We start from the raw sequence: 27,635 nt of genomic DNA, 5'->3' as shown, positions 1-27,635 counted from the left end.
ATGATTGTTCTTCTGTGTCTCAATCGCTCTCTCTCAAAAAATAAATAAATAAACTTAAGAAAAAGAAAACAAACAAAAAATACCTTATCCTTGTGACATCCAGTAATTTTAGATGATTACCTCTGCAGGTAGCTCAAAAAATTAGCATTCCTTTCTTTCTTTCCTTAATTTATTACCACACTCTTCTTTCTTAGGACATATAAATTAGTAGAACTCCATCCTTGTCTACAACTATACATCTGAGGAATACGTTATATCCCTATCTTTATCAATGAATCACTATTTAATAATTTAATGACAAATGTATGAGCTTCTGTGTGTGTTGAGTAGGCCGGTAAGAGTATGAGAAATAGATGTGTAGAAGGTAAACAACTTTTATAAGGTCATATCCATATCTCTAGAGGATGTGCAATGGTTGAAAAATTCGCCGCACCATAACCACCACCACCACCACCACCACTATGATCTTGACAAAAGTCCTTGGTTTAGGACTTGGTTTAGGACTAGCATAAGCAATGTCAGAAGCATGAGGAAAGCGTTTTGAACTTCAAGGACAGTTCAAGTGCAACCTTACACTGTATTACTATCGCAGAGGACCCACTTCCTTCATGACACACAAATCACCCTCCATTGTATTTCCCCACTGTCCTTCACTGAAATTTGACTCCTACTCCCTTTCCAGTCTGTCTGTCTGTAAAACCAACTGTTAAATGAGAACATTTGACTAGATGCCTATTTAAATGTTTCAAGAATGCTGACAGTTGAGAAGGCTTTGTCTGCTCGGGACAGATGAAAGCTTGGTGCAGGGTTAAATGGGATGTTACCTGAGCCACATACTGTCACTTCAAGGTCTAAACTTCTGCCAAACAAGCTAATAGACATTGCCATAAATACACAAGACTTTTCAAATCTTTTTCCCTCCTCTTTATCCAGAGAGAAAGAAAGAGAGAGAGAGACAGAGAGAGAGACAGAGAGAGAGGGAGAGGGAAGGAGAAAAGAAAAGAAAGAAAACAAAAACAGGTCCTGATTAAAATCTGAAAAAAGTTCTTATCTGGATGAAATCTATTTGTAATTGCTGCACATAGACTAGTAAGTTGAAAAGTTCACACTAGATAGCCAGATCCTTAGGGACCAGGAACAAGGTTCTATCCATTTATATGCATTCAAAATTTATCTATTTGAGAGTTTATATCAAATATATAAAGAGTATTGTATTAGGCACTTTCCTAGGAGGTAAGCCCTTCCATTCAGATGGTATAGTCTACTTCTCAAAGAAAGACAATAAAGCTAATCGGTTTAACATCTTTCCAAAACTACTGTGTTGGAGGTATAGACAGTGTTCTCTGGGGCACAAGGAAAAGCTTCAATGTTGGGGTGGCCAGGTCAAGGTTTCCTGGAGGAAGCCACACTTGAGATGAGATATGAAGAATAAGAGAACACCAGTAAATAATGCATGCAAGAGTAAGACATGAAGTGCAATTCAGGAAAATGTAACAACACCATAACAAACTGGTATGTTTGGGGAAGTAAAGGTAGAGAACAGGTTGAGCTCGAGAAGGAACACAGAAGGAAGGATTTTGTTCTTTATTCTGAAACATATGGGACCACAGAAGGATTTTATTACAGGGAGTGGTATGATCATCTTTGGATTTTATAAATATCCCTTTTGCAGTAGCAAAATTTATAGGAGTGGAACAAGGCTGAAAGTAGAGGTACACTTTATATTTTACTAAATATAAGATACTTATATGGCTCATATATTTCATCCTAAATAATTTTAAATTCACTAAGATTATTTATCTTCTTACCAAGGCATTATGATTAATAGTTTTATATGGGTTTGGTACTTGGTACTTCCATCTCTAACATGGCCTTGTCTTGTAATAGGTGCAGTGAAGAGCCCTTGCAGTTACACATAATAAAATTGGAAAGACATCCTTTCTCTCTTACCCCTAACTTGTTATTCAATGTATACACACCTCTCTTAAGAGCAGCAAGCAGGGCTTTCACTAACAAAAACAAAAGTGACTCAGACTTAGCAGGCAGCCTGGACTCACCTTCCTCTGATGGTGGTGAAAGAAGCATCATTGCTGGCTGGCAGTGATGTTGGGAACAAAGGCAAAAGGAAAAAAATAAATTTCCTTCCAACTTACAGCCCAACAGTAAGTCCTTGAGACAGGCAGAGTAACATTCCTGTAGGAACCCAGCTGTCTCTGTGTTGACACTTTTCTAAGGACAAAAGGCAATCTTAGCCCCACCCCCAGGATCCTGTGAGTCTACTTTAAACATACAAAAATTCCTTTGAATGCTTTCTTTATCTCTAATCCCCTAAATGTACATTAGCAATTATTTTCCAAGTATATGGCCCACTGATGGACATCTGAAGGCTTTCATGACTGAGGGTTTACTAAACAGCAATAAATGGCTTTTTTCTAACAATAGCTAGCCCCCTCAAGGTCCTGGAAACCTTGTTTCCAGAATTCCTTGTAGGCTTATGTTGTTCCTAACTCTCTCCCAACTTGAAAGCATATAATGAGTCACCTGTCACAACCCCGTGCAACTCTTTCTGCCTATGGGTCCTGTCCCTGTGCTTTAATAAAACCACCTTTTAGCACCAAAGACATCTCAAGAATTCTTTCTTGGCCATCAGCTCTGAACCCCAACATTTCCACATCAGCAGGGCAGTAAGTTGTACAAGAGTGGTCAGTGACTTAAATTGCATGAAGTTCATGATTCATTAGGCCTGGCTTTGATGGAGTCACTAGAGAATGTCGAAAGTTTTCTAGGAACGCACAAAATATGTGTAGGAAATACAGACTGGGGTACCCTATCTTCACTATCAAATATCTCCACACATGGCAAGAACCACTATATAGCATTCCTATATTTAATTGTGTAAGTAGGGTACATTTGATTTTTCAACACTTGATTTGGCAAACTCTTTAAGAGAAACATATAGGTACCATTTTAATGGTTTTGTTTCATAAAAAAATATTTGTTGAAAAAAGCACTCTGGCTGTATCCTTTTGTGCTTTTTACTAGAAAAATATACTGGTTGTGCAAATATATGATCTGAAACATTTATACATCCTGAAGAAAAATCCCAAATTGAGACGAACTTTTGTTCTGCAGCATTTGCTCTGAGATTATCAGGTGAACTTCCATTAAAAAACAAAAGGAAGTATGCCGGATGCTTTAAATTGGCCTTCCTAAAAACAGAGGCAGCACTCTCGGGAAAGGAATTGATTGAAAGCATACTCTCAGGAGAGGAGCGTAGAAAGCAGAGATCACAGGAAGAAAGGTAAACAAGGACTTTGTTTTGGCAGGAGACTAACTTCAGCCTGGCCCCAGGGCAAGTTCTGGAGCACAAATCACACCAGAGAATTTGTCCCATCTAATGCAGGGAGCTAGATGTTTTTAACTCCTTTGGTGGAGAGGGTAATGTTCTCCAGCAAGACAGGCAGAGCTATTCTCTAGAAGGACGAAGCAGCTGAGAGTGTGAGCAGCAATACCCACCAGAACCAGGATGACATCATAGTCCTGCTGAAAGCAATGGGAGGAGGGACAAAACAGGATCTATTACAACTGTAAGCCAGATTGGTGCATTTATGAATTAATTTTCCATGAGTGCCGGGGTGACTTAGTCGATTGAGCATATGACTTTGGCTCAGGTTCATGATCTTGTGGTTTGTGGGTTCAAGCCCTGCATCTCTGTCATCTGCACAGAATCTGCTTCAGAGTTTCTGTTCCTCTCTCTCTCTACCCCTTCCCTGCTCGTGGTCTCTCTCTCAAAAATAAATAAAACATTTAAAAAGACTTAAAAAAGTTAATTTTCTAATCATTACATATGAATCTTCCACAGAATTTTTCTGTACGTGTGCTGCTACATTTAAAAATAGATCAAATTTAAGTGGTAGCTTAAAAATTATGAAAATACCTTCTTATTCTTAACTGATCCATCAGTCTAAATTACCCAGTTATTTTTCATTTTTAATTGGAAAAAACATACAGTTACCCTTTCAACATTAAATGCCAATTTTCAAATTTTCATGGTATGATTTAAAATCCTTGAAAAATAGGGGTTACAGTGGAAGCGCCAAGACAGCCTTAATTATACAGGACTGGATAAAGTTATGCTCTAATAGCTAAATAGTAGATTGTATTTCAAGTAAAGAAACAATAAAATTGTAAACCATGAAGTGCAAATGGGAGGATGAGAGGTATGTCTCGTGCATTCAGCCTTGACTAAAGGGACAATTTTGAGACTCAGTTGCAGTATTAATCAGAGGACTTCATCAGGTAAAAAAGAACTGTCATTCTCACTGGCCACTAAAACATAGCTTTTAAAATGGTGTGAAAAGAGGAGTCCTGAGGTGCCTGGGTGGCTCAGTCAGTTAAGTGCCAGTCTCTTGGTTTTGGCTCAGGTCATGAACTCAACAGTTTGTGAGATCGAGCCCCACATCAGGCTCTGTGACAACAGCATGGAGCTTGCTGATGGGATTCTCTCTCTCTCTCTCTCTCTCCCGCTCTATCTTTCCCTCCCTCCCTCTGCCCCTCTCCCCTACTCTACTCTCTCTCAAAATAAATAAATAAACATGAGAAGAAAAAAAAAAGGGTGAGTCCTATTTCTTTTCTTCAGTTACTGGCTCCAGAGTTTGCCAGCAGTATCTCTGTGTTCTAAGAGCCCAGCTCAATTTCATTTAGGTCTTTTTAATTTTTTCTCCAAAGTAATAACATTAAAAACACAAAAGAGTTTAACTAAAAAGCCTCCATAGGAAAAGAAACAACTAAAGCATTTTTACATTTGGAAAGATTTCTCTTTAAGGACTAACTTACAAGCTTTTTCAAGAAGGGATAACCTCTAAATTTAATTAAGTGTTGAAAGGCTTCTGAACTAAAGGCAAGGAAACCTATTTGTCCAGTGTAGTTCACCGTAGCTAAAACAACTATATAAAACTATTTTAATCTATTATAGTCAGTGCCAAGTTTCCTCTAAAATATGAAATAAAGTGCAAACCAAAGAGCAAGAAGCATTTTTGGTCATATAATAGGTTATTCTCTCTTTTGAAAATAGCACTTTAGGAAAACTGTCATATTTAGTTATTATTATATTACACCCTGTTGTATATGTATTATTATATTACACCCTGGTGAGAAAGACTGAAAGATTAGGAAGGAAAGATGTACCTGAGATTTGGTCTCTTACTCTTCTATCTTGTTCAGTTTGAGGTTTTAATTCCCATTACATGGCTTCCTGCCTCTAAGACAAGAGTGAAACAAAGAAGCCTAAAATAGAATGAATGATGGGAGGAAAGAATATATATTTATATATGTTACATTCACATCATTTATTCACACACACATCATTTTACACAAAACTTATTCCCAACTACAGAAGTATCTTAACTACGTGTCTTCATTCATTACAAAAAATGAAATCCAAATTTATTTTTGTAATTAGGTCTATTTCCCCCATATTTACTAAATGTTCTCTAACAGAGTATGATAGGAAATAGTACATTCATTAAAGTTTTACAAACTTCTACATTTCTGAGGCTTCCAGGGGTTAGACGACTTTTTCGTATTCACATAGCCAGAGTAAAAGACCTGGGTTTTCAATGCAAGGACTTGACCTTTCTATCATGCAGTACTGATGACATCACACTCTCAAAGGCAGGACAAGTGCTTGAGAAATTTGGTAGAAGTTGAGAGATGGTACCTGGTGAAAGATGTTACCTGGGAGTCCCCAAACTGATAAACAATGGGGAAATGGGAATGTAGGAGATAGATGTGGGAAAAAAATAAGGCCCTGGAAAAAAGTTATAAAAGCAAATATAAATTGTGCAAATCTAAATATAAAAGCAAATATAAATACAATAAATTTATATATGATTTTATATTTAGATATAAATATATATTGATATAAATTGTTATATAGTATGGATTAGTATGGATGTTTGGATTATTGGTCCCCAGTCACATCAGTATGATGGTTAGGCTGACTACACACATTCCTAGAAGCATGTTAATAAGAATTACTATGGTCATTAAGAAGCTTGTACTTCCTAGGATATCTCAAAGGCCCAGCTGATTAAACATCTGGCTCTTACTTTGTTTGGCTCAGGTCATGATCTTACAGTTCACGAGTTCATGTTCCACATTGGGCTCTGTGTTGACAGTGTGGAGCCTGTTTGGGATTCTCTCTCTCTCTCTCTCTCTCTCTCTCTTTCTCTCTCTCTCTCTCTCTGTCCCTCCCTGCTTGTGTGCTCCGTTTCTCTCTCTCTCTCAAAATAAATACATAAACTTTTTTTTAATTTTTTTTTTTTTTCTGAGAGAGACAGCATGAGCAAGGGAGGGTCAGAGAGAGAGGGAGACACAGAATCTGAAACAGGCTCCAGGCTCTGAGCTAGCTGTCAGCACATAGCCCAACGCGACTCTAGAACCCACGAACCACGAGATCATGACCTGAGCTAAAGCCAGATGCTTAACCAACTGGGCCACCCAGGGACCCCTCAAAATAAATATGTAAACTTAAAAAAATGAAGAAGAAGCTTGTACTTCCTTAGAAGTATGAATTCATATTGAAAAAAATTCCTTCCTGGAGAAAGCAAATGATTACTGAGAGAGGCAGCCATACCTAGCAGCCAACTCCAAAGGACTAGTTCCTGTGTTTCTTGAAGCATGGAGTTCTGTTTATTCACCTGTTTCTGGCTGCATATCTGATTTTATTAAAAATCTTTACAAATAAATATGTTTATCCTTAAAAAAAGAGTATAAGTAATTTTATAATTTATGAAGTCAAAAGAATAAAATACTTAAGACTATAGATTATAAGAACAATCTCCATGCAAGATGTCTTCAATTTAAGGATTTTTTTAAAAAATCAAAAAAGATTAAAGATATAAAAGGGGAGAGGAATGAGGTAACAATACACAGAATATCACCAGAATTTGCATTATTCTTAAAAACATTTAGAATTTAGTGAGCTAGAAAATGAGAAAAATAGTAAAGCAACCCACACAAAACCCAAATGGCATAGGAAATTAAACTATTTGTAAATGTGGCAAAGCTTGATATAAGCAAAATGGGAATTGATTTTTAAAGCTCAAGCTTCTGAAAAATTAAATATGGTTTTAAAAATGCTTATCAGTATGCATTGTACACCAATAGCTCTTCTTATTTTCATTGTTGCAACTGTCAACAATCCCTTCATACTCAATAAATGTTAACATATATGAAATAATTCTAAACATTTAAATTTCCTAAGTAATTACATAGTTAAACTAAATGTGAATGCACACATGTATAATTCTTTCAATAAATGGAAAAACTTTAAAAATATTTTTTAAAGTTCATGCATAGAATCTGAGTGAAAAACTTAAGGAAAATGAAGGGATAAGGTTATGGTTAAATTTTGTGAGTTGCTGATTATAAAAACTACCTGTTAGGAAATATCCCACAGTATTATGCACAGACACCTATTTGGAACTAATTACATTATGTTATGATTAATTCTTTACAAGTTTGTCTTATATAGGCATATGTATTAATATGAGGAGAAATATTTGGTACAAGGAGATAGCCAAATTCTTTGACCAGATGAGGGAAGTGCCTTGGGAAGACCCAAAAACTATATAAAGTGTACAGAATTCTGGGAAGAAAAGACTAGCAATTTAATATATAACAATGATTCTATTTCCACTCTCTGTTTACAGAAACATAATAGCCTATTTAAGTGGTTATATAGTCCTAATGAAGTTATATAGTAGCTATATAGTTAATTTGCATTATTTTAAAAGTTAATCATTGTGACATTTAATGAAATTTGGAAGAAAGTGCTATAAATGGACAGCTTGAAACTGTAACATGATTGAAAATAATATAGATATAATCATAAATAGAACATTTGAAATTTAGGTATACATTAAATATCAAAAGACAGTACGATAAAATTAGTATTATATTTTGCTCAGTTGAGGTCAAATTAAAAACATGAATACTAGCAAATAAGTTTTTCTACTAAGAAATATAAATAAGTCTCTTTATGGTGAATTCTCTGTTTCTGTAATTTGTATTTTAATAATTTTTTTCTTTCTGAATGTAAGTTTTGCCACTTGATTTTATACTTACTTATTGCAAGATCATTGTAACTAAGAAAAAAATCATATAAATATCTCCAAAAAATTCATTCATTTTCCCAAACTGAAACTGATTATATGATCAATTAATGAATTAATAATAAATCTATTCCAAAGAATATATCATTTGCCATTAATTCTGAAGCTATGTTTCTTATATGCAGTAGTACTATGTTAGAAATAATGGAATACTAGAGCTAAAAGAATACTCACCAATTCAAGTAAAGAACTCAGAATACTAATTCAGTATAATAATATGATCAGTATTACAGTTTTGAACTTAGAACATTATCTTTTAACTCATTATATTTTTAAAACTTCCTTCAGGTTATTAAACAGTGGCTCAATTCCAGAAAGTCACTAATAGTCTCATAGAAAATTATTGAAAAAAAATAAGCTTCTTCTAAGTTCCAATTAGAATAAGCTTTTCCAATAAGCTTCTTGGAAAAAGAAATCTTTCCAAGGATACACAATTACATCAATCTAAAATATTAGAAGATTAAAATTCACAATTGAAGATAAAAATAATATAGTCAATTAAAATATTTTAATGGATTACAAAATCACCCCTAGCAATTTATCTTTAAATCACTTTTGTGATATCCATTGCCAGCAGGAAATGATACTTCAATAACCATATTCTATAAATGGTGCCATGAATTCTATGACCTTCTTAGTCTACATGCCAGACACCAAATACTGTTTCAGATTTGCTGTAAATGTAGGACTGCTCCATTCAGTCTTATTAAGAATATTTCTAATTAATTAGAATACATTTCTCCACTTTCTAACTACCTTAATATAACCATATCAATTTCAGGTGAATTCTTCTTAAAATCTGCTGTTGTGTTCAAGTTTGTTCAAGAGCCACATGGTTAAAAGGAAAAAGGATAATGCTGGTTATCTTAAGTTGACTTTTTCATATATCTTATTACAAATATTCTGTCCTGTCAAAAGGAAAAGCAGAAGGAATCATTTTCCATTATACATGCACACAAAATATAGTGGAGTAGGTAGATAAAACACTCTTTTCAGAATATGGATATGTTAAGGAGACATTTCATATCTTTGTTCTAATAATCACCTAGCAATACCTACAGATAACTCAAGATTTTAGAAGCCAAAGGTTTTAAAAATTAGGCAGAAGCCTCAAGCAGAGCTGTGAATAGATTTTACAAAGTCTCAGGGTTTGAAAAATCTTTTAAAGGTGTTCAATAAAAGTACTTATATGGTGTTTGAATTTCTTCTAATAGATCCCCACCAACTGGTATCACAGTCAGTCTGAAAATCTGTGACAGAGAACCCATCATCCCTGAGGCAGCCCATTCCATAAGACTGTTACAAAGTTCTTCTTTATAAGCCAATCTTTATAAACCAACATTTGTCTTCTAGTAGTTTTCAGTAGCTGCACCTCATTGTGCCACATAAACCAGTATTTCATGTGGGTACCTATTACACAATTGTAAGCACAGTATGGCCACATGTCCCTTTACTTCTCTGCCTCACCACTATTTTTTGAACTTTATGAACTACTTGATGTCTTAGTCATAGTTTGATCATCTTTGTATCCTCAGCCCTTAATATAGAGTTATACATGAGGTGAATATGCAGAAAAAATGATTGTTAAATGAATAAAATGCATCTAAAATGTAAGCTCATTTCAAAAGCAAGGCATATTTATTGTGTCACAAAATTGATATGGGTATTGTGGAAAATGTGAAAAGAGTACTGGAGAAGTGAATTAAGGGACAGCTATTGAGCGGCATGGTGAATAGTGCCAAATACTTTCCAGATACTTGAATCCAAGATATGGTCTGGGATCCAGATTATTTGACTCGGACACATGGGATACGGACGATATCCAAGCAGGAAATGTTTTGGGTTAGAATGTGTTTCAAGAAAAGTAATAATCAGAAATGACATTTTACTATTGATTTACATCATTAGTAAACTATGATCACTTCAAAACCTAGTAAGAGTCAACCTGTCCTCTCTGGGAATGCAGAGTAACAGAGAAAAAACTTTTTGACATTGATCTTGGCAATGACCTTTGGATATAATACCAAACATAATAGGCAACAAAAGCAAAAATAAACTTACATCAAAGTAAAAAGTTTCTGCACAGCAAAAGAATCAGACAACAAAATGGAAAAGCAAACTACAAATAGGGAGAAAATATTTCCAAACCCATATATATGATAAGAAGTTAATAGCTAAAATATATAAAGAACACACACAAGAAAAATTAAATTAAAAATGGGCAGAGGACTTGAATGACCAACCAGGTGTATAAAAAGATGTTTTACATCACTAATTATTAGGGAAATGCAAATCAAAACCACAAATGAAATACCACTTTACATGTGTTAGGATGGTTATTATTAAAAAGACAAGAGTGTTGATGAGGTTGTGGAGAAAAAGGAACCATTGAATGTCTCAGCGGAAATGTAAATTGGTATAGTCATTATGGAAAACAACATGGAGTTTGCTCAGGAAATTATCTGATCCAGTAATCTCACTTTTGGGTATATAACTAAAGAAAATAAAAACTCTAAATTGAAAAGATACATGCACTCTGATGTTCTTTGCAGCATTATTTACATAATCAAGATACAGAAACAATCTAAGTATCCATCAATGGATGAATGGATTTAAAAAAATGTAGCTTCACTCAGCCATAAAAAGAAGAAGAAGAAGAAGAAGAAGAAGAAGAAGAAGAAGAAGAAGAAGAAGAAGAAGAAGAAGAAGAAGGGAATTCTACCACAACATGGATAAAGGACAGAGGAGGAGATTATCCTAAATGAAATAAATCAGACCAAAAAAAAAAAAGACAAATACTTTATAATCTCACTCATTCATGGATTCTTAAAAGAAAAACAAAAGTTGAACTTTAGAAACAGAGAGTAGAGTAGAATGGAAGTTGCCATAGGCTGAGGGGTGGGGGTGGGGGGGAGAAGGGAAGATTTTGGTTAAAGAGCTCAAACTTTCAGTTATAGCATGAATACTTTCTGCGGATCTAATATACAGCATGCAACTGTATTTAACAATACTGTATTGTATACTTGACATCGGCTAAGACATCTTGACAGTGGCTAAGATCTTAAGTGTTCCCACCACACACACACACACACACACACACACACACACACACACATATGGCAACTGTCTGAGGTAATGAATGGATAAAATTAACTTAATTGTAATAATAATTTCATATTGTATAGAAAAACAAATATGTTGTATACTTCAAATATATACAATTTTGTCAGTCAGTTATAACTCAGTAAAATGGAAAATAAAAATAAAAATATTTAAAATATAAAAGGCCTATAAAATAGTTACTACATGACATACAACTAGAGTTTTTAAAAGCTCATTAGAAATGATCCTTGAAAAATGGATCAGAATTCTTTATTACACATGCTTGCACATATCATATATTTTAAATTTTTATTTAAATATTTGTAAAATTTCTTAATTGAAATCTAGTGAATACTCAATGTTATATTAGTTTCATAGGTACAACCTAGTGATTTGATAAATCTATACACCATCCTCACACATATTTTGCTTTTGATGCTGCCACAATCCTTTAAATACTTCCTGTTACACCCACTGGCAGAAAGAGGTATGTCTCCTTGATACCTAGTGCTCCAAACCAGTGGTTGTCAACTGCTCTGTCACCATACACTAGAGGGCAGTGGAGGTTAAAAAGGAAGGCCAGAATTAGAGCTTGCCCAGCACTGCATGCGTCCTCACAGCCTCCTGCAACATCTGCTATGCCAGCAGTCCACCAGCGAGCCTCTAAGAGTAAGCAGCATTCAATACCATCCCTCGTGGGTCAGCATTCACACAGCTGAACCAGACAGACCTTTCCCTTCATCACCATGAAAATGGATTTAACAAGTGAGCAAAGCTGCTAATATCTTTATTACTTCTCAATTCTCATGCCTTCAGATACATGTCATTATATAAAATTGTGTTATTTTCTTAGACACTGCTTGCTTCAAAAAGATGGAAGAATTTTAATAAAGTAAACTGAGGTGCAAGGAAATCTGCCTTTCTCCAGATAAATAAATTAATAAATACATAAATACATAAATAAATAACTTCTTGTAACAACAGAAAATGTTATTAACAGGGATAAATTGTACAACACAACACATGTTGGAGAAAAATGCCATCAGTATATTTCTCCAGAAAGATGACATATCAGATAATCATATTGCTGGATAAACTAATATTTGAAGCTAGAAGGTAAAAAAGGGGAGAACAGTTTTTCCATAAGGAAAATGCAGTAAGTGTTAGGTTTACAATATGCAATCATTCTAAAATTGGCATTTGGAGTAAGTTCTCCAGCCTGCTTGCCTATTCCCCACCAAAGCATTTCAAAATGAAAATTATGAGGCACTATTCTTTTTTGTGTACAGTGTGCCTCCTATGTGTGGTGAGATAGATTGAAGACTCACAATGTTACAGAGAAAACACATACAAGCTCTATATTAATGGCATACTCTTTTACTTGAATTTGGAGGAGCAGAGTGAATGAAAAAATATGCACATCTAGGCATGTTTTGGTGAAATTTTATTGTGTTTAATTTTTATTTTTATTTAACAAAATTAATGTTTATTTATTTTTGAAAGAGAGACAGAGTGCAAGCAGGGGAGGAGCAGAGAGAGAGGGAGAGAGAATCTAAAGCTAGGCTCCAGGCTCTGAGCTGTCAGCACAGAGCCCAAAGTGGGGCTCAAACCCATAGGCTATGAGATTATGACCAGAGCCAAAGTGGGACACTTAACCAAATAAGCCACCCAGGTGCCTCTAGTGAAATTTTATTTTATTTATTTATTTATTTTGAAATTTTAGATAATCATAATAAAGACGAGAGTCTATTAGATTCTGGAGAGGAAAATACAGAACCAGGTTCCTCATCATCAACATTGTGCGCAAAAGAGAGAGAGCATGCCCAAGCAAATGTTATTCAAACTTATGAGAAAAAATATTTTCAAGTTAGAACTCTATACTATGCAAAATTAAATGAAAGGGCATTTTTAGACATAATATGTCTCTGAGATTTTCAGACATATGTTTGAAAATGTACTCCAGGGCTTTGAACAAAATATATCATAGATTTTCTGAACACTTATTAAAGAAAATACTACAGCAACATAATTTGGAATACATCAAAGAAGTGTTTTGAAAATTCTAAAAACTATGGCCTTAATATATATATATAAATATATACACACAATATATAATTATTTATATATATTGCATATAGTAATATGTAGTATACATAGTATAGTTTTAGTAAAAACTGTGGCATTAATATACATACATATGAGTGAATATGCATATAAACAAATCTGTGATAGGACATAATTAACAGACCTACAAAGCATTTATCTCACATTAAATCAAAAACTCAGAGGAATACAGGAAGAATGCCTTCAAAAATAAAGTAAATTAAACTAAGAGTTTCTAGTAAAACCAGTAGATATTTATATATTGTGTAATAATAATAAAATAAATAGAATTGGAAGAAAGTAAAGATTATGATCCAATCAATATAAAATAAAACTTAAAATAGTCTTTGACTTTGAAATACAGTCCTTAAGAAAAAAAATCCTTTTTTAAAAAATGTTGGGATGTTCATGGTTTATCCAGAGTTGATGGCTTATAATATAGATGATTAAACATATTCATATTACCTTTTTTTACTGTAATGTATATTTATTGTTGGGTTATCACAATAACGCTATGTGTATATGATAAAATCAAAGGTTACATAATATAGATATCCCCTGCTTTCTGAAGGTTCATATTATACCACTTTGCTTTTAGGAAAGACTTACATTAACATCTGTTTTTGCGAAACAAAATAAATTCCTTAATTCATAATGAGAAACATTTTTACCAATTCTACTTCTGGAACTAAAGATTACATTTTCATAAATATATTTGGTCATTTTAATACAAAAATATACTAAAATATAATAGACTGCTTTCAATATATTAAGCTAATATAATTCATCTACCTTCAGGATAAAGATTTTAGAATGGAGCTTCAAAATCTCTGTGTAATCATTTGAGTAGTGAAGTATTGCCTTTATCTATATCACAGTATAGGTGGATTTTAGTTTGCTATAAATAGTTAATATCCTGGTTACTTTATAATTGCTCTACCTCAAGATCAGTATGCTTTTTTTTAATTAAATTTCTTTTAATGTTTATTTATACTTGAGAAAGAGACAGTGCATGAGCAGGGGAGAGGCAGACACAGAGACAAAATCTGAAGCAGGCTTCAGGCTCTGAGCTCTCAGCATAGAGCTTGATGTGGGGCTTGAACTCTTGAGTGTGAGATGATGATTTGAGCCAGTCTCAGTCCAAAATTGGATGCTTAACCGACTGAGCAACCCAGGTGCCCAGATCAATATGGTTTTTAAAGTTTTACAGTATTAAAAAAAAAATCACAGTATTATTAAAAATTAATTTGAAAATCTAAGACCATTAAACGTAATACTGACCTCTGAAATAATCTCAAGAATGCTCTGACTTCTTAACTTCTGATGATTGAAAACTGTGGTGATATTTCTTAAAACTACATATTTACTATTTAATTTAATTTTGACTTGAATTTTTTTTTTTTACAAAATATAGTTTGTCAATTTGAACCCCAAACAGCCAATCATTTTTTGTAATGAAGATTGGCTATTTCACCAAGAAAAGATTTTCTTCACAGTTAGAGTCTTTATTCCAAACCAAAAATAATGGAGACATGGGTTTGCACAAAAATTACAACAAATCAAGCAAAATAAAACAAATACAACATATGCATACAACTGCATACACGTGCACTAAAAACTATCATTCTAAGATATAAATTGTTCTTTTATGTTATTTGTAGGTATTTAATTGTTAGAGTCCAATAAATTTTTTGAAAATTGCAAAATTTAAGTTAAATAGACATCTAGGGAAGACTCAGATCCATAGTAAAAGATACAAAATTTCTAAACAGCTTTTCCTTTGAAAATAGGATACTTGGTAAATGTAGGCAAAGATCATTTTTATCTAATGTTAGCTTTTAGACTATATATCCTGCTATGCTTTGAGAAGTAATGAAAGGTTTTATGTTTATTAGGCTGGCATTTATCATGCCAAAAAAGTGATAATTTACAAAGAAAAAGTCATCATATATAACCAGCAAAGATGTTAAATAAATAACTTATCTGTTTTAATGAAATTACATATCAAACTAAGCACCTATGTTTTAATCTACATAGTTTAGGAATGTCTTATTTTTTAAGTTCTTATTCATTGATCTACATATGAATCAAATAATCCTTATGAATACACACCTAACTAAAAGATATTGAAACATAAATTTGATATTGAAGTGATTTATTTGCATAGAAAAGACATTTGAAAGTAAGACTAATTAACTGCTAAATTAATCTATAATAGATAGAAGAAAATTCAACTAGAGGGATTTTTAGCTCTGTGCATTTGGCACAGACTTAATTTAAAATAAAAAAAAAGAGGAACCTATAATAAAGTTCAAGTTATTGAAAGATAAAACTAAAATATTTAGTCATTTAATAAAAATTTGGAAATAGAATTCTCAGAGTTAGGTGTTAATTTCACAGAACTCAATCTTCTAACTTTCTCGATTTACTTCAAAGGTTTAAAGTTATGTATTTTAGAAAGAGATGTTGTATTGAATTATATGCTCTTGTGCCTGTATGAAACAAGAATTATAAGGATATATAATAGGATTTTCATTTTCCAAATAATTAGGTCTGCCATGGGCCACAAGACAAAGCATTTTAGATTGCTGAATTCGTTCGTATAGAGGAAAAACAATTTCAAAAGATGAAAATGGAAGTACTTAATTGGTAAGGAGAAAGATTAGTTTATTTTGAGGATTATAATATTATAAGAAACACAGCTATTATAATGCCATAACATTGTTTTCCAAAGTTTAGGAACCCCAGAAAACATACATTAGATTATCAACAAATAGCACTGTCATTTTAACCAATATGTGATAATCATCCTCAGATTAAATAGCCAATTAATGTTTTTGTTCTATGCTCACTTTAAATTAGGAGCATTTGAGGGAATTTTAGATATTCTGTATGTTTCTTGTTGCTTTATGTTGTAAGTCATTCTGACAGTTAGCAATGAAGAAGGGCTAAAGGAGGGTCCTATTACATCTGAGAGCTGATTGTTAATGCTCAGGAATTTTGTGAGCACATTGGAGTTTGAAATCAGCCATCGTATGAGTATTTACACCACGTATTTCACAAATGCCATAAATCAGGCTTCCTTTCTTCATTTATTTTTTTTTCTGTTTTTCCCCAGGTGAAACCATGTCAAGTTTTTGCCAGCATGTGGTACTGGTTTTATCCCTTCCAATGCTCACACATGTGAGAAACCTTTGAAATAACCCTGCCTGTTAATGCAGTGATTTTCTTTCTGAATGAACCATTGGTTGCTCATGAAATTCTACTCTCACTTCTCTACTCCCATCATTCTACAGAAGGCCACCTTCCGCATCCCAAAATATTATTCACAGAGCCATTAGATATATCTTCTCAGATTTTCAGCATATAATTGTTATGCTCCTTTATCTGATATTTATGTGTATCTGAACTCTTCTCTACTGGGAGCCACACTGGCCTTGCTGGATGACAGTCACAGCGAGGAAATGGCAGCGTTTGCACAGCTCTTGCCATGAGAAACCAAAACTGGTATCTCCTTCTGCTACTACTGGCTCATATTGGAAATGAGCCTGCAGGTCTTGACCAGTCCTCACAATATTCCAGATCAGACAGATATTCCCCACACAGATTGCTCATAAAGAAAAGCATACTCCTTCCTTTTCAAAACAGACTTCAGATGAAAGCATTGTGGATGATTGCCAAAAGGCTCTTCCTATGGGCCTTGCAGATCCAAGACTTACATAATAAAGAGGGCTAAGAACACAAGAATTACAGTTGAGTCTGGCCCTGAGACAAAGAGCCTAATTTAGAGTTAAGGACAAATATCCACCCCCACCCAATTGTTTCTGCTTGGAGCACCAGCCCCTCCGCCCAAGGCAATTGTGATCAGTATTTGGAGTGACTTATTCTGGCCTTGAAAATGCTGATTGCACCCTGTGAGGGAACCTATTGAGGAACTTTTTCTTTTGTGATTATGGGAGCAAACATTGTGTTTCCTGAAAGAACTGTTTTTCTTTTTCTTTTTTTTTTTTTTTAGAACTGTTTTTCTTAATACTTCTCCTTAAACAAAGAAGCTATTGACCCCTGCTCACAAAGAAGTAACTTCACCCTTTTTATGGTAAAAACATTGTCTTGTATGCTAAAGATACCTTCCTTCCCCATAGGATAAACATCTAATCCTCTACCTCAATCACTATTGATAGAGGTTATGCAGGAGTCTTCTACGAATCTATGTTTTGGAAAATTCTTACATATCAAAGAAGTTTGTCATCAGAAACTATTGTCTAAGGCAAATGCCACTTCTGTGCCATCCCACAAAAACTTAATTATAAAATAAAGTTGAGCCCCAGTCAGAGCAGAGATGCCTGCCTGGTGACCAGAAAGACTCTCGGGCCTCTCTCCTCTCTCCCTAGCCAACACCGTCCATCCGTCAGGGACCCCTAGACCCCGGCTGGAGCCGGCCTCTGGCACTTCTCTGAAACTTTCTATTTAATGTTCAGTTTCTTTGCATCCCACCCTCTAGTCAAATGGGTCAGCTTGCCAGTGTTATCTTTTTTGTTTATTTTTTTTCCTTTCTTAGAAAGTGCTTCATGTTCTCAGAATTTATTGAAATCTTACTCATTCTTCAAAGCCCAAGTTTGTTCCGATTTGTAGGAAGAAATAATAATATGGTAGAAATAACACTACAAATAAATCTTCTTGCATAGGGGTTAACCAAAGTATTATGGAATGAAGGATATATAACTTAGGATGCATTTGTTAAGAAAATAGTGTAAAATTTAAATGTGAATATTAGGTTATGGTGAACAAGAAAATGCACCGCTCAGACATCCTGTTGCAGGAACCACAGGTGATCTCACAGGACAGGTAAAAAATTGTGTACCAAGGAAGCTGCAAGCATTGACTACATTTAATTACAGAAACCAAGGAAGGATCTTAGAATTACATTATGTGGATGCAAGCTTGAGAAGAGAGTTTTGAATGTAGGAGTGGATGAAGAAGACATTGATTTAGGGGTACTTTTTCAGGACATGAGATTAAATATTCTGGCAAAAATCCCAAGAGATGAGATGGTGGTAGGGTTAGCCACCAGGAAGCTCTTAGAAGCCTTGAGAAAGCGGTGGCCAATAGTGAGCAAAGTAGAATGCCCAAGGTGCCCTGGCAGATGACGCAGGAAGGAATAAAGGGGTATGCATATGCTGCAATAGTATATTATGTCATGCCAGAAGACCCATCAGGGGGTCATGTCACTCACAAAGGCCATTAGGAATGAGTTGGTGAGTGTGTCATTGAACCATAAAAACATTCCTGGATGCCTCTGTTTTGGTTGAATGTTTGACTATTGATTTCAGCTCAAGTTATGATCTTGCAGTTAGTGAGATTGAGTTTGCATCTGTTGGGCTCTGCACTGACAACACAGAGCCTGCTAGGGATTCTCTCTCTCCCTCTCTCTCTGCCCTCCCTCCTCTCCTGCTTGCACATGCCGTACTCTCTCTCCTTCTCTTTCCCTCTCTCAAAATAAATGAACATTTAAAAATAAATAAATAAACCATAAAACTTCCATACTATCTTTTCTCTGCCATATGATGATAACTACAGGACAAGCAGTCATAGAGTTTTAATCTTCAGGGGAATGATAGAATCCTGAATTAATAGACACTATAAGCATCACTGAACCACCAAAATCCAGAAGGCCACAATTACCATAGTGAATGGCAAATTCAGACAGGAAGCTAAGGGAGCTGGATCTGAAGGAGTTTTCAGATACAGTTAACAGAGTTTGGTATCCTTAAAAGCAAATTAGATGAACAAAAAACAAGAATGCTACTTAACATTCATAACCAGGAAGTAAAAACAAAAGGCAGCACGCAAAAGGCTGAGAGCAATCATCCCAGTAAAATCTCATGAATCCCTTGCTTACTTTCCAGATTTGAAACATGTTTTGGCTTTGACGTATGTTGATTAAAGACATATGCAGTGAAAAAGGACCCTAAAACAGCAGAGTAACAGTATAAAGCACTGATTTCCATAGTCCTTCCCAAAAGGGGTCTATGACTATTGAGTGACGCTATACTTTAAGGCAAATACCCAGATATAATGGACTTTAGGACACAATGACAAAGCTGACACTGATGTCAGGAAACTCAACTACCCTCATGGCCTACTTGACAGAGTGGGGACTTACAGGAACCAAAATCCATCTCAGTAGACCCACTTGTTCCACGGACTCACTCTATGATCATTTTCTCAGTCTCTGGGTGCATAACTGGAACTGATATCCCTGGCAATTTGATATAACTTGATCTTTGGGAATAAGCTTGATATTGGGAAAGGTCAAGTGAAAACTTTGAGACAAAATTAAAACCACAGTTACATTCCAGGGGGATCGATCAAATTAGTGCCACCATTAAAGATTAAAGGTATACAGGATCAGTGGTTCCTATTAAGTGGCCGTTTAGCTTGTCATTCTGGCCCCAAAGAATGAATCCTGGAGAATCACTGTAATCTACAACAAGCTCAACCAAGTAGATGCATTGATTGCATCCACTGTGCCAGTTGTAGTATCATGGCTAGAAAGACTACTAAGGTACATGGTATGCATAGGTCTGTGGCATATAGCCATTGATTTGGTGACTGCATTATTTTCCATTCTACTTACAAAAGAGAATCAAAAACACTTTTCATTCATATGGAGTGGAAAATAATAGCCATTTACTGTTTTGCTTGAGGATTATGTCACCTATTTTGCATTCTATGATAATGTAGTCTAGAGGAATCTGTACAAATTGGGTATCACACTAGATGTAAAGCATCACACTGATCCACTATATTGATTGACATCCTGTTGATCTGAAATGTCACTCAAGAGATGATTAGTACAGTAGAGAATTTGATGAGACAGATAACATCCAGAAGATACATGATAAATTTACAAAGTTTAGGAATCATTCCAATTCAGCCAGTTTTTAGGGGTACAATACTCAAGGGCATGCCAGATATCCTCTTCAATGTAAAAACCAAATTAATAAGTGCTGCATCCTCAACTACAAAGAAGAAAACACTCACAGAGAGCATGGCAAGTATATGAAAGAGTGGCCACACTGGCAGAAATAAAGATTATATATAGACCCACTTGTGTAGACTCCGATTTACAAATACCAATATAAGTACTGTGGTCTATGAACATCCTAACTGTGAACAACAGAGATGAATACAGAGCCCTCAATACAAAACCATTCCTTGAAGAGATCAATTTGTAACTTGGTTTCAAGTTGTCTGAAATGAATCCCTTCTATCTTGCAAGGGCCAAAAGTTTGTCTTCATAGGGATGAATGTATATTCTAAATATAGGTTTTATTCCTGTCTTCAGAGCCTTAGCAGACACCTTTCAGGGTTCCTAGGGAACACCTGATGCACAGGTGCAGGCATAACATGTGAGTAGGATGTTTGGGAGTTAGCCACAACCCATTAGCTTTTCCATCCAGAAGCAGCCAGCCACATAATACCTTGGAGTGACCTACTCAAGGTATAGTTGAAGCAACAGCTTGAAGGCAATACTCTGAAAGGAAAAAGGGCCATTTTTCAAGGTGTTGTGCATTCATTATATCAGTGGTCTTTATATGGTCTCCTCTCCTAAGAAGGAATAAGACACTTGTCCAAGAACAGAGGGCTGATAGCATAAGTAGCTTCTCTTACTATTCCTCCTTTTGAACTCAGAGGGGAAATTGTTGGGAAAATTCTAATCCCTACAACTCTGAGCTCTGCAAGGTTACAGTTTTATCTCCAAAGGAGTCAAACTTTCTTCAGGGCACACAGCAAGGAGTAGTTCACTTTTAATCACATCAATGATAGCCACCAGGATACCTTGGATTTCTAAAATCCAAAGACTAGCAGATAAGTAACAAAGTTGCCATCTTTGTCAGAGTAATTTACCTTAACCAGCAGGAGGCAGTAAGGCTGCTTTTACTCAATGGGTACATAGAAGAGTAAATGTGGAGCTCAGGCAATTCATTTAGGAACCTCCAGGTACTTATTTGTCCCATTATATCTATAACTAGATAAGTGAAGGACCCCCAGCCTAAGAGGGTATTATTTGCCTCAGGTTTCCCAAGAATGTTGGTTTGGATCACTTCACCAAATGACAGTTGAGGGTCAGAGAACTTTTGGATGCATGGTGATGGTGGAAGAAGATAAGTACCAGTAGCACCCCAAAGTCAACTACAGCACTGAGATCTATAGTTCTTCCTATTAAACTCCCTCTTTTATTTTTTTTTTATTTTATTTATTTCTAGGAGAAAGAGAGAGAGAGACAGCGTGAGCAGGGGAGGGTCAGAGAGAGAGGGAGATACAGACTCTGAAATAGGCTCCAGGCTCTGAGCTGGCAGTCAGCACAGAGCCCGACGCGGGGCTTGAACCCACGAACCGCGATATCATGACCTAAGCGAAAGTCGGACGCTTAACCGACTAAGCCACCCAGGCGCCCCTAAACTCCCTCTTTTAAATTTCTACTCTGTAAGAGAGGCTCATGGGAAAATGGAGGCGCTATTCTTCAGACTCAAATGGAAAAGGAGATGTGGAGCATATGCTGTTGATCACAGTGTCCATAGAGATGTGCCAATCAGATCTACTTTGGAGAGTACAGTTGACTGATAGCCAGCTACCCTCTTTCTAACTTACTATTGTATTTATGCTAAGGACATACTTTCCCTAGGATGGTCCTAATTAGTGATAGAGGTTGGCAGAGGTACTAGTTCTGGCCTCTTCTAATAGTGCTCCTCTCACGGACAATTTTGGTGTATACAACTCTTATTAAAAATTTTATCCAATTTTGCAAGGCACCTGGGTTGCTCAGTCAGGTAAGCGTCTGACTCTTGATTTTCGCTTAGGTCATAATCTCACAGGTGGTGACCAAACCCTGGGTCAGTCTCTGCACTGATAATACATGGAAGCTGCTTGGGATTCTCTCTCTCCCCCTCAACCATTTCTGCCCCTTCCTCACTCATGCTTGCTCTCTCTCTCTCAAAATAAATAAATAAACACTTAAAAACCTTTTTATCCAATTTTTGAAAATCTTTATTGAGCTTCTTTCATTCACAAAGTGTTATATCTGATGAAATTTCTACCAGGGGACTGCTACAGTTTGGAGATCTACAAACAGAGGAATCCTTATAAATTTTATATTTACTCATCAAGAAAGAAAAAAGCATATAGAAATACAGCATATTTCTTATTTCTATGCTACATTATTGAGTGTATTCCTGACATGAAAAGTGATACATTTTAATTAGGCACAAATAAGAACTGAATTGTCAAATCATTATATTGTACACACTGAAATTAATATATGTCAACTACTTTATTGAAAAATTAAAACTTAAAAAACCTGAATGTCCCATTTACAATTCTATATATCTGACAACTGGACAAATTTTCCATAGATTAGATGCTGAGTCAGTATATGTCAAATCCTGTTTCTCCTCCATGACTATATATTGCTGGTGCCAAACTACATAGAATATGTTAATATAAGTCGCAACTCTATGATTTTGTGTCACATTGTGGATGGATACAATGTGGACAGTAGAAGTATTTCTGGAAGTCATTCCTACAAAGAGATGGTTAACAATATGTTTGTGAATGATGGAAGTTTATCTGAATATGGGAGTGTCACAAATCCTGCCTAAAACAAACTGTATCCCCAACTCAAAGTCCCATTAGATAAATCTTTTTTTTTTTTTTTTTTGCCAATTTTAAATACAGTTTATTTAAGACATTGCATTTTCCACTTCACAATACAGTGCTTATAAAGTGCAATGTTGTATTTCTTTCCCTGTGCACATATTCCATATTCAAGTATCAAGAATGCCCAGTTTATTAACTATAGCAGCTCCTTTAAAACTGCCATGGAATTTGCTACAAATTTGGGTCCTTCAAATGTTTTGTGTGGAACAATGCTAGACCTATTCTCAGGTTGGCTTAATCAACCTCCTCAATGGTGGGCCCGGAGGAGGCACCACCAGTGGGAGGAGCACCGCCACCAGGGAAGCCTCCGGGCATTCCTCCAGGCATGCCTCCTGCACTCTGGTACAGCTTTGTGATGATGGGGTTGCACACCTTCTCCAACTCCTTCTGCTGATGTTCAAATTCTTCTTTTTCTGCAGTCTGGTTCTTATCCAGCCAGTTGATGATTTCATTACACTTGTCCAGAATCTTCTGTTTGTCCTCATCATTTATCTTGCCCTGAAGTTTCTCATCTTCAACAGTTGCTTTCATATTGAATGCATAGGATTCCAGGGAATTCTTGGAGGACACCTTGTCCCGCTGCTTCTCATCTTCAGCTTTGTACTTCTCAGCTTCCTGGACCATGCGCTCAATGTCTTCCTTGCTCAAACGACCTTTGTCGTTTGTGATGGTGATCTTGTTTTCTTTCCCTGTACTCTTATCCACAGCAGAGACGTTAAGAATGCCATTAGCATCAATATCAAAAGTGACTTCAATCTGAGGAATGCCACGGGGGGCAGGAGGTATGCCTGTGAGTTCAAACTTGCCCAGTAGATTGTTATCCTTGGTCATGGCACGCTCACCTTCATAAACCTGAATGAGTACACCAGGCTGGTTGTCAGAGTAAGTAGTGAAGGTCTGGGTCTGTTTGGTAGGAATGGTAGTATTGCGCTTGATGAGAACGGTCATGACCCCACCAGCAGTCTCAATGCCAAGAGAAAGAGGAGTGACATCCAACAGCAGCAAATCTTGAACATTTTCAGATTTGTCTCCAGAAAGGATGGCTGCCTGGACAGCTGCACCATAAGCAACAGCCTCATCAGGGTTGATGCTCTTATTCAGTTCCTTCCCGTTGAAAAAGTCTTGTAGAAGTTTCTGGATCTTGGGGATACGTGTAGAACCACCCACCAGGACAATATCGTGGATCTGAGACTTGTCAAGCTTGGCATCCCGAAGGGCTTTCTCTACAGGGTCCAGGGTGCCACGAAACAGGTCAGCATTCAACTCTTCAAACCGGGCACGAGTAATAGAGGTATAAAAGTCAATTCCTTCATATAGTGAATCAATCTCAATACTGGCCTGGGTGCTGGAAGAAAGTGTGCGCTTGGCGCGCTCACAAGCAGTACGGAGGCGACGGACTGCCCTCTTGTTCTCGCTGATGTCCTTCTTATGTTTGCGCTTGAACTCTGCAATAAAATGGTTTACCATTCGGTTGTCAAAGTCTTCTCCCCCTAAGTGGGTGTCTCCAGCTGTAGATTTGACCTCAAAGATCCCATCTTCAATAGTGAGGATTGACACATCAAAAGTGCCACCTCCCAAGTCAAAAATCAGCACATTCCTTTCAGCTCCAACCTTTTTGTCTAAGCCATAAGCGATAGCAGCAGCAGTTGGCTCGTTGATAATCCTAAGCACATTAAGACCAGCAATAGTTCCAGCATCTTTGGTAGCCTGACGCTGAGAGTCATTAAAATAGGCAGGTACTGTGACTACAGCATTGGTAACAGTCTTGCCAAGGTAAGCTTCTGCAATTTCCTTCATCTTTGTCAAGACCATAGAAGACACCTCCTCTGGATAGAAACTTTTGGTCTCTCCTTTGTATTCTACTTGGACCTTGGGCCTGCCAGCATCATTCACCACCATGAAAGGCCAATGCTTCATATCAGATTGGACAACAGCATCGTCGAATCTGCGTCCAATCAGGCGTTTGGCATCGAAAACTGTGTTGGTGGGATTCATTGCAACTTGATTCTTTGCAGCATCACCGATCAATTGTTCGGTGTCAGTAAAGGCGACATAACTTGGGGTGTTCCGGTTTCCCTGATCGTTGGCAATTATTTCCACCTTCCCGTGCTGGAAAACTCCCACACAGGAGTAGGTGGTGCCAAGATCGATGCCAACTGCAGGTCCCTTAGACATAGTTGCTTTTGGGTGGGCCCGGCCCAGCTGGGGAAGAAATCAGCTACTGGGAAAGCTAGCGCCGCGTTCAATGAGACCCCCCCTTAGATAAATCTTAATAATCTTCCAGCCTGGTCAATATGTGCCAGCACAAAAAGAAGTCAAAGGAAATGTGGCAGAGGGGAAGTTTGAGTGGAAAGAGATATTAATCTAAACTAATTTGGGTCTAAGTAACTTAAGCAAATCTTGCAAATTTAAGAAATTAAAAAAAATATATATTCTTGTGAATACATTGTTGCTAAGACTATCACCCAGTGTCTTGGAAAAGATATGGGAAAACATGTGGCCCTGAAGTTTAAGCCTTATTAATTTCGTATTACCATCTACAACCATACCACCCTGAAAGTGCCCGAACTCATCTGATTGTGTTACCTTATTCTTTTCCTTCCAACAAATCATTAAATTTACTTCTATTTTTGTATTGTCTGTCTTAGTTAATAAAATCATCTCAAGTTCAAAGTAGACCCTTAAACTCATCGATTTCTACCTGTATTTTTTTCCTTCCATCCAGGCGGTCACAGAATGATCTCAAATCTATCACAAACATCTTGTAAACTTTCTTCTTATCCATCCTCTTTGTACAGCTGTATTCTAGGTCTTTCTATTGCCTGGATTGTTATTACAAAATTGCCAAAACCTCACAGTTTCTCATGTTAATGCCAGAGTCACCTAGCATAAAGGTAGAGGTGTGTACATCACTTCCTTATAAAAACTGGAAAGAATGAAACTCAAACTACTCTTCAAGGAGTACAAAAGGCATTTCAAGTGTCTCCCTCCACTTACTTCTCCAACTGCTGGCCAAATGTGGCAGAGAGTAGAGCCTTTCAAATACCTGGGCCTTCTATTCATTTATCCATCTACATAGAAAACGTTGATACTCTCTTCATTTAACAAATGTCCAGACATCTATCAAGAACTAGTTACCAGGTCATCATCTGTTTTGTGAAGACCAATCATTCCACCTCAGTTATTCATACTGATGTGAAAGGGTATTCATATGGCTTATCTTCATATAGAACCTACTTAATTATTTTCCTAGAATGTGAACCTCTAAATTTAGATACCACCTTGTTCACTTTTATGTTTGAAGTGCTAGTAAGGACTTCATTAAATATTTATTAATTTGTCTTTTGACTGCCATTTATTTTGTCTATTACTTAAATAATCTTGCCAATCAGATTCCAATTTTGTGTGTATATGTGTAAAAGTGTTATGACCCAATAAGTCTTTGTATCCATAGGGTTTTGGATTTGTTGCCATTTCTGTCTTTCTCTTTTATCACAAAAAGAAACAAACACACAAGCAACTATAACAAAACAAGAATTAACAGAAGTTGAACACTCAAAAAGATTACTAATGTACACTAAATAACCATTGATAGTAATTAGCCTATAGATTTATATGTCAGGAAGTATTATTACTCAGTTTATTATTGTATAGCAGAAGTTTAAAATAACTCTATCACATTGGATATCAAAACATATATCCAGTCCCATTAAACAAAAGGGGCTACATTTTATTTAACAGTGTACTTCTAGTAGCTATTATATAACTATTTTCAATGGTGATATTTTTAATGATATCAGTATGACAAGAAATGTTTTAAGATACAACAGGTATTATTATAGATCAGGCAGTGGACTCTAATGAGAGATGGCAAATAGTAGTAAATGCATACAGTGGGGAAAAAAGATAATGACGAATATTTGAGAGGTAAGTTAGAGGTAAAATAATCCAGTACTCCACAATGAATTGGATGTAGTGTCAATATAGACAAAAATATATAAAGGTAAGTGTCACTGACAATGTACTCATTTTGAGGGGGTCAAACATTATTTTATATAACAGAGTAGAATTTAAACAAAACACTAATAGCATCTCCAAAGAGATCAAAAATAAAATGAAAAATAATGCTTTCTCAATGGAGAAATGATGAAAGAAACCACTTGTCTCTCCTCCTTTTATACTTATACTTTCTCCTGTTTGTTCTATGGACTCTGTGGACTCCTTTTCCAAGCCTCAAGCCCCACAATGGCTCTGGAGCCCCACAATGGCTCTGGAAACATAATATGAATTCTTTGATTGAGGTATTTTCCTTCATCATATATTGTAGTAACTATTATATTTGCTTTGTAAACAAGAATTGACAAACTGCTTAATTCTACATACAGGTAGCATAACCAGGCTGACATATGGCATGAGTTGAGTTAGAATGGATAAGCTATTCCAACCACATTATACTAGAAAGAATCTTATAGAGAAACTGAATCTACAATGGTAAATGGCCAAATGGACTGAGGCCAGGGAAATAGAAGTATG

At 35.9% G+C, this 27,635-nt stretch overlaps 1 protein-coding gene across 1 annotated transcript; it reads right to left on the bottom strand.

Moving 5' to 3' along the window:
• Window positions 1-23,102: 23,102 nt before the first annotated feature.
• Window positions 23,103-25,314, bottom strand: LOC120240081 (heat shock cognate 71 kDa protein-like). Its single transcript, XM_039244667.1, has one exon. The coding sequence runs from the start codon at window positions 25,275-25,277 to the stop codon at window positions 23,337-23,339; it is 1,941 nt and encodes a 646-aa protein (XP_039100598.1). The 5' UTR covers window positions 25,278-25,314; the 3' UTR covers window positions 23,103-23,336.
• Window positions 25,315-27,635: the final 2,321 nt, after the last annotated feature.

The sequence above is a fragment of the Hyaena hyaena genome, unplaced genomic scaffold (assembly GCF_003009895.1).
Source record: "Hyaena hyaena isolate Hyena2069 unplaced genomic scaffold, ASM300989v1 scaffold_249, whole genome shotgun sequence".
Lineage (NCBI taxonomy): Eukaryota > Metazoa > Chordata > Mammalia > Carnivora > Hyaenidae > Hyaena > Hyaena hyaena.
Note: the sequence above shows the minus strand (reverse complement) of the source record. Positions and strands in the feature narration are given on the sequence as shown.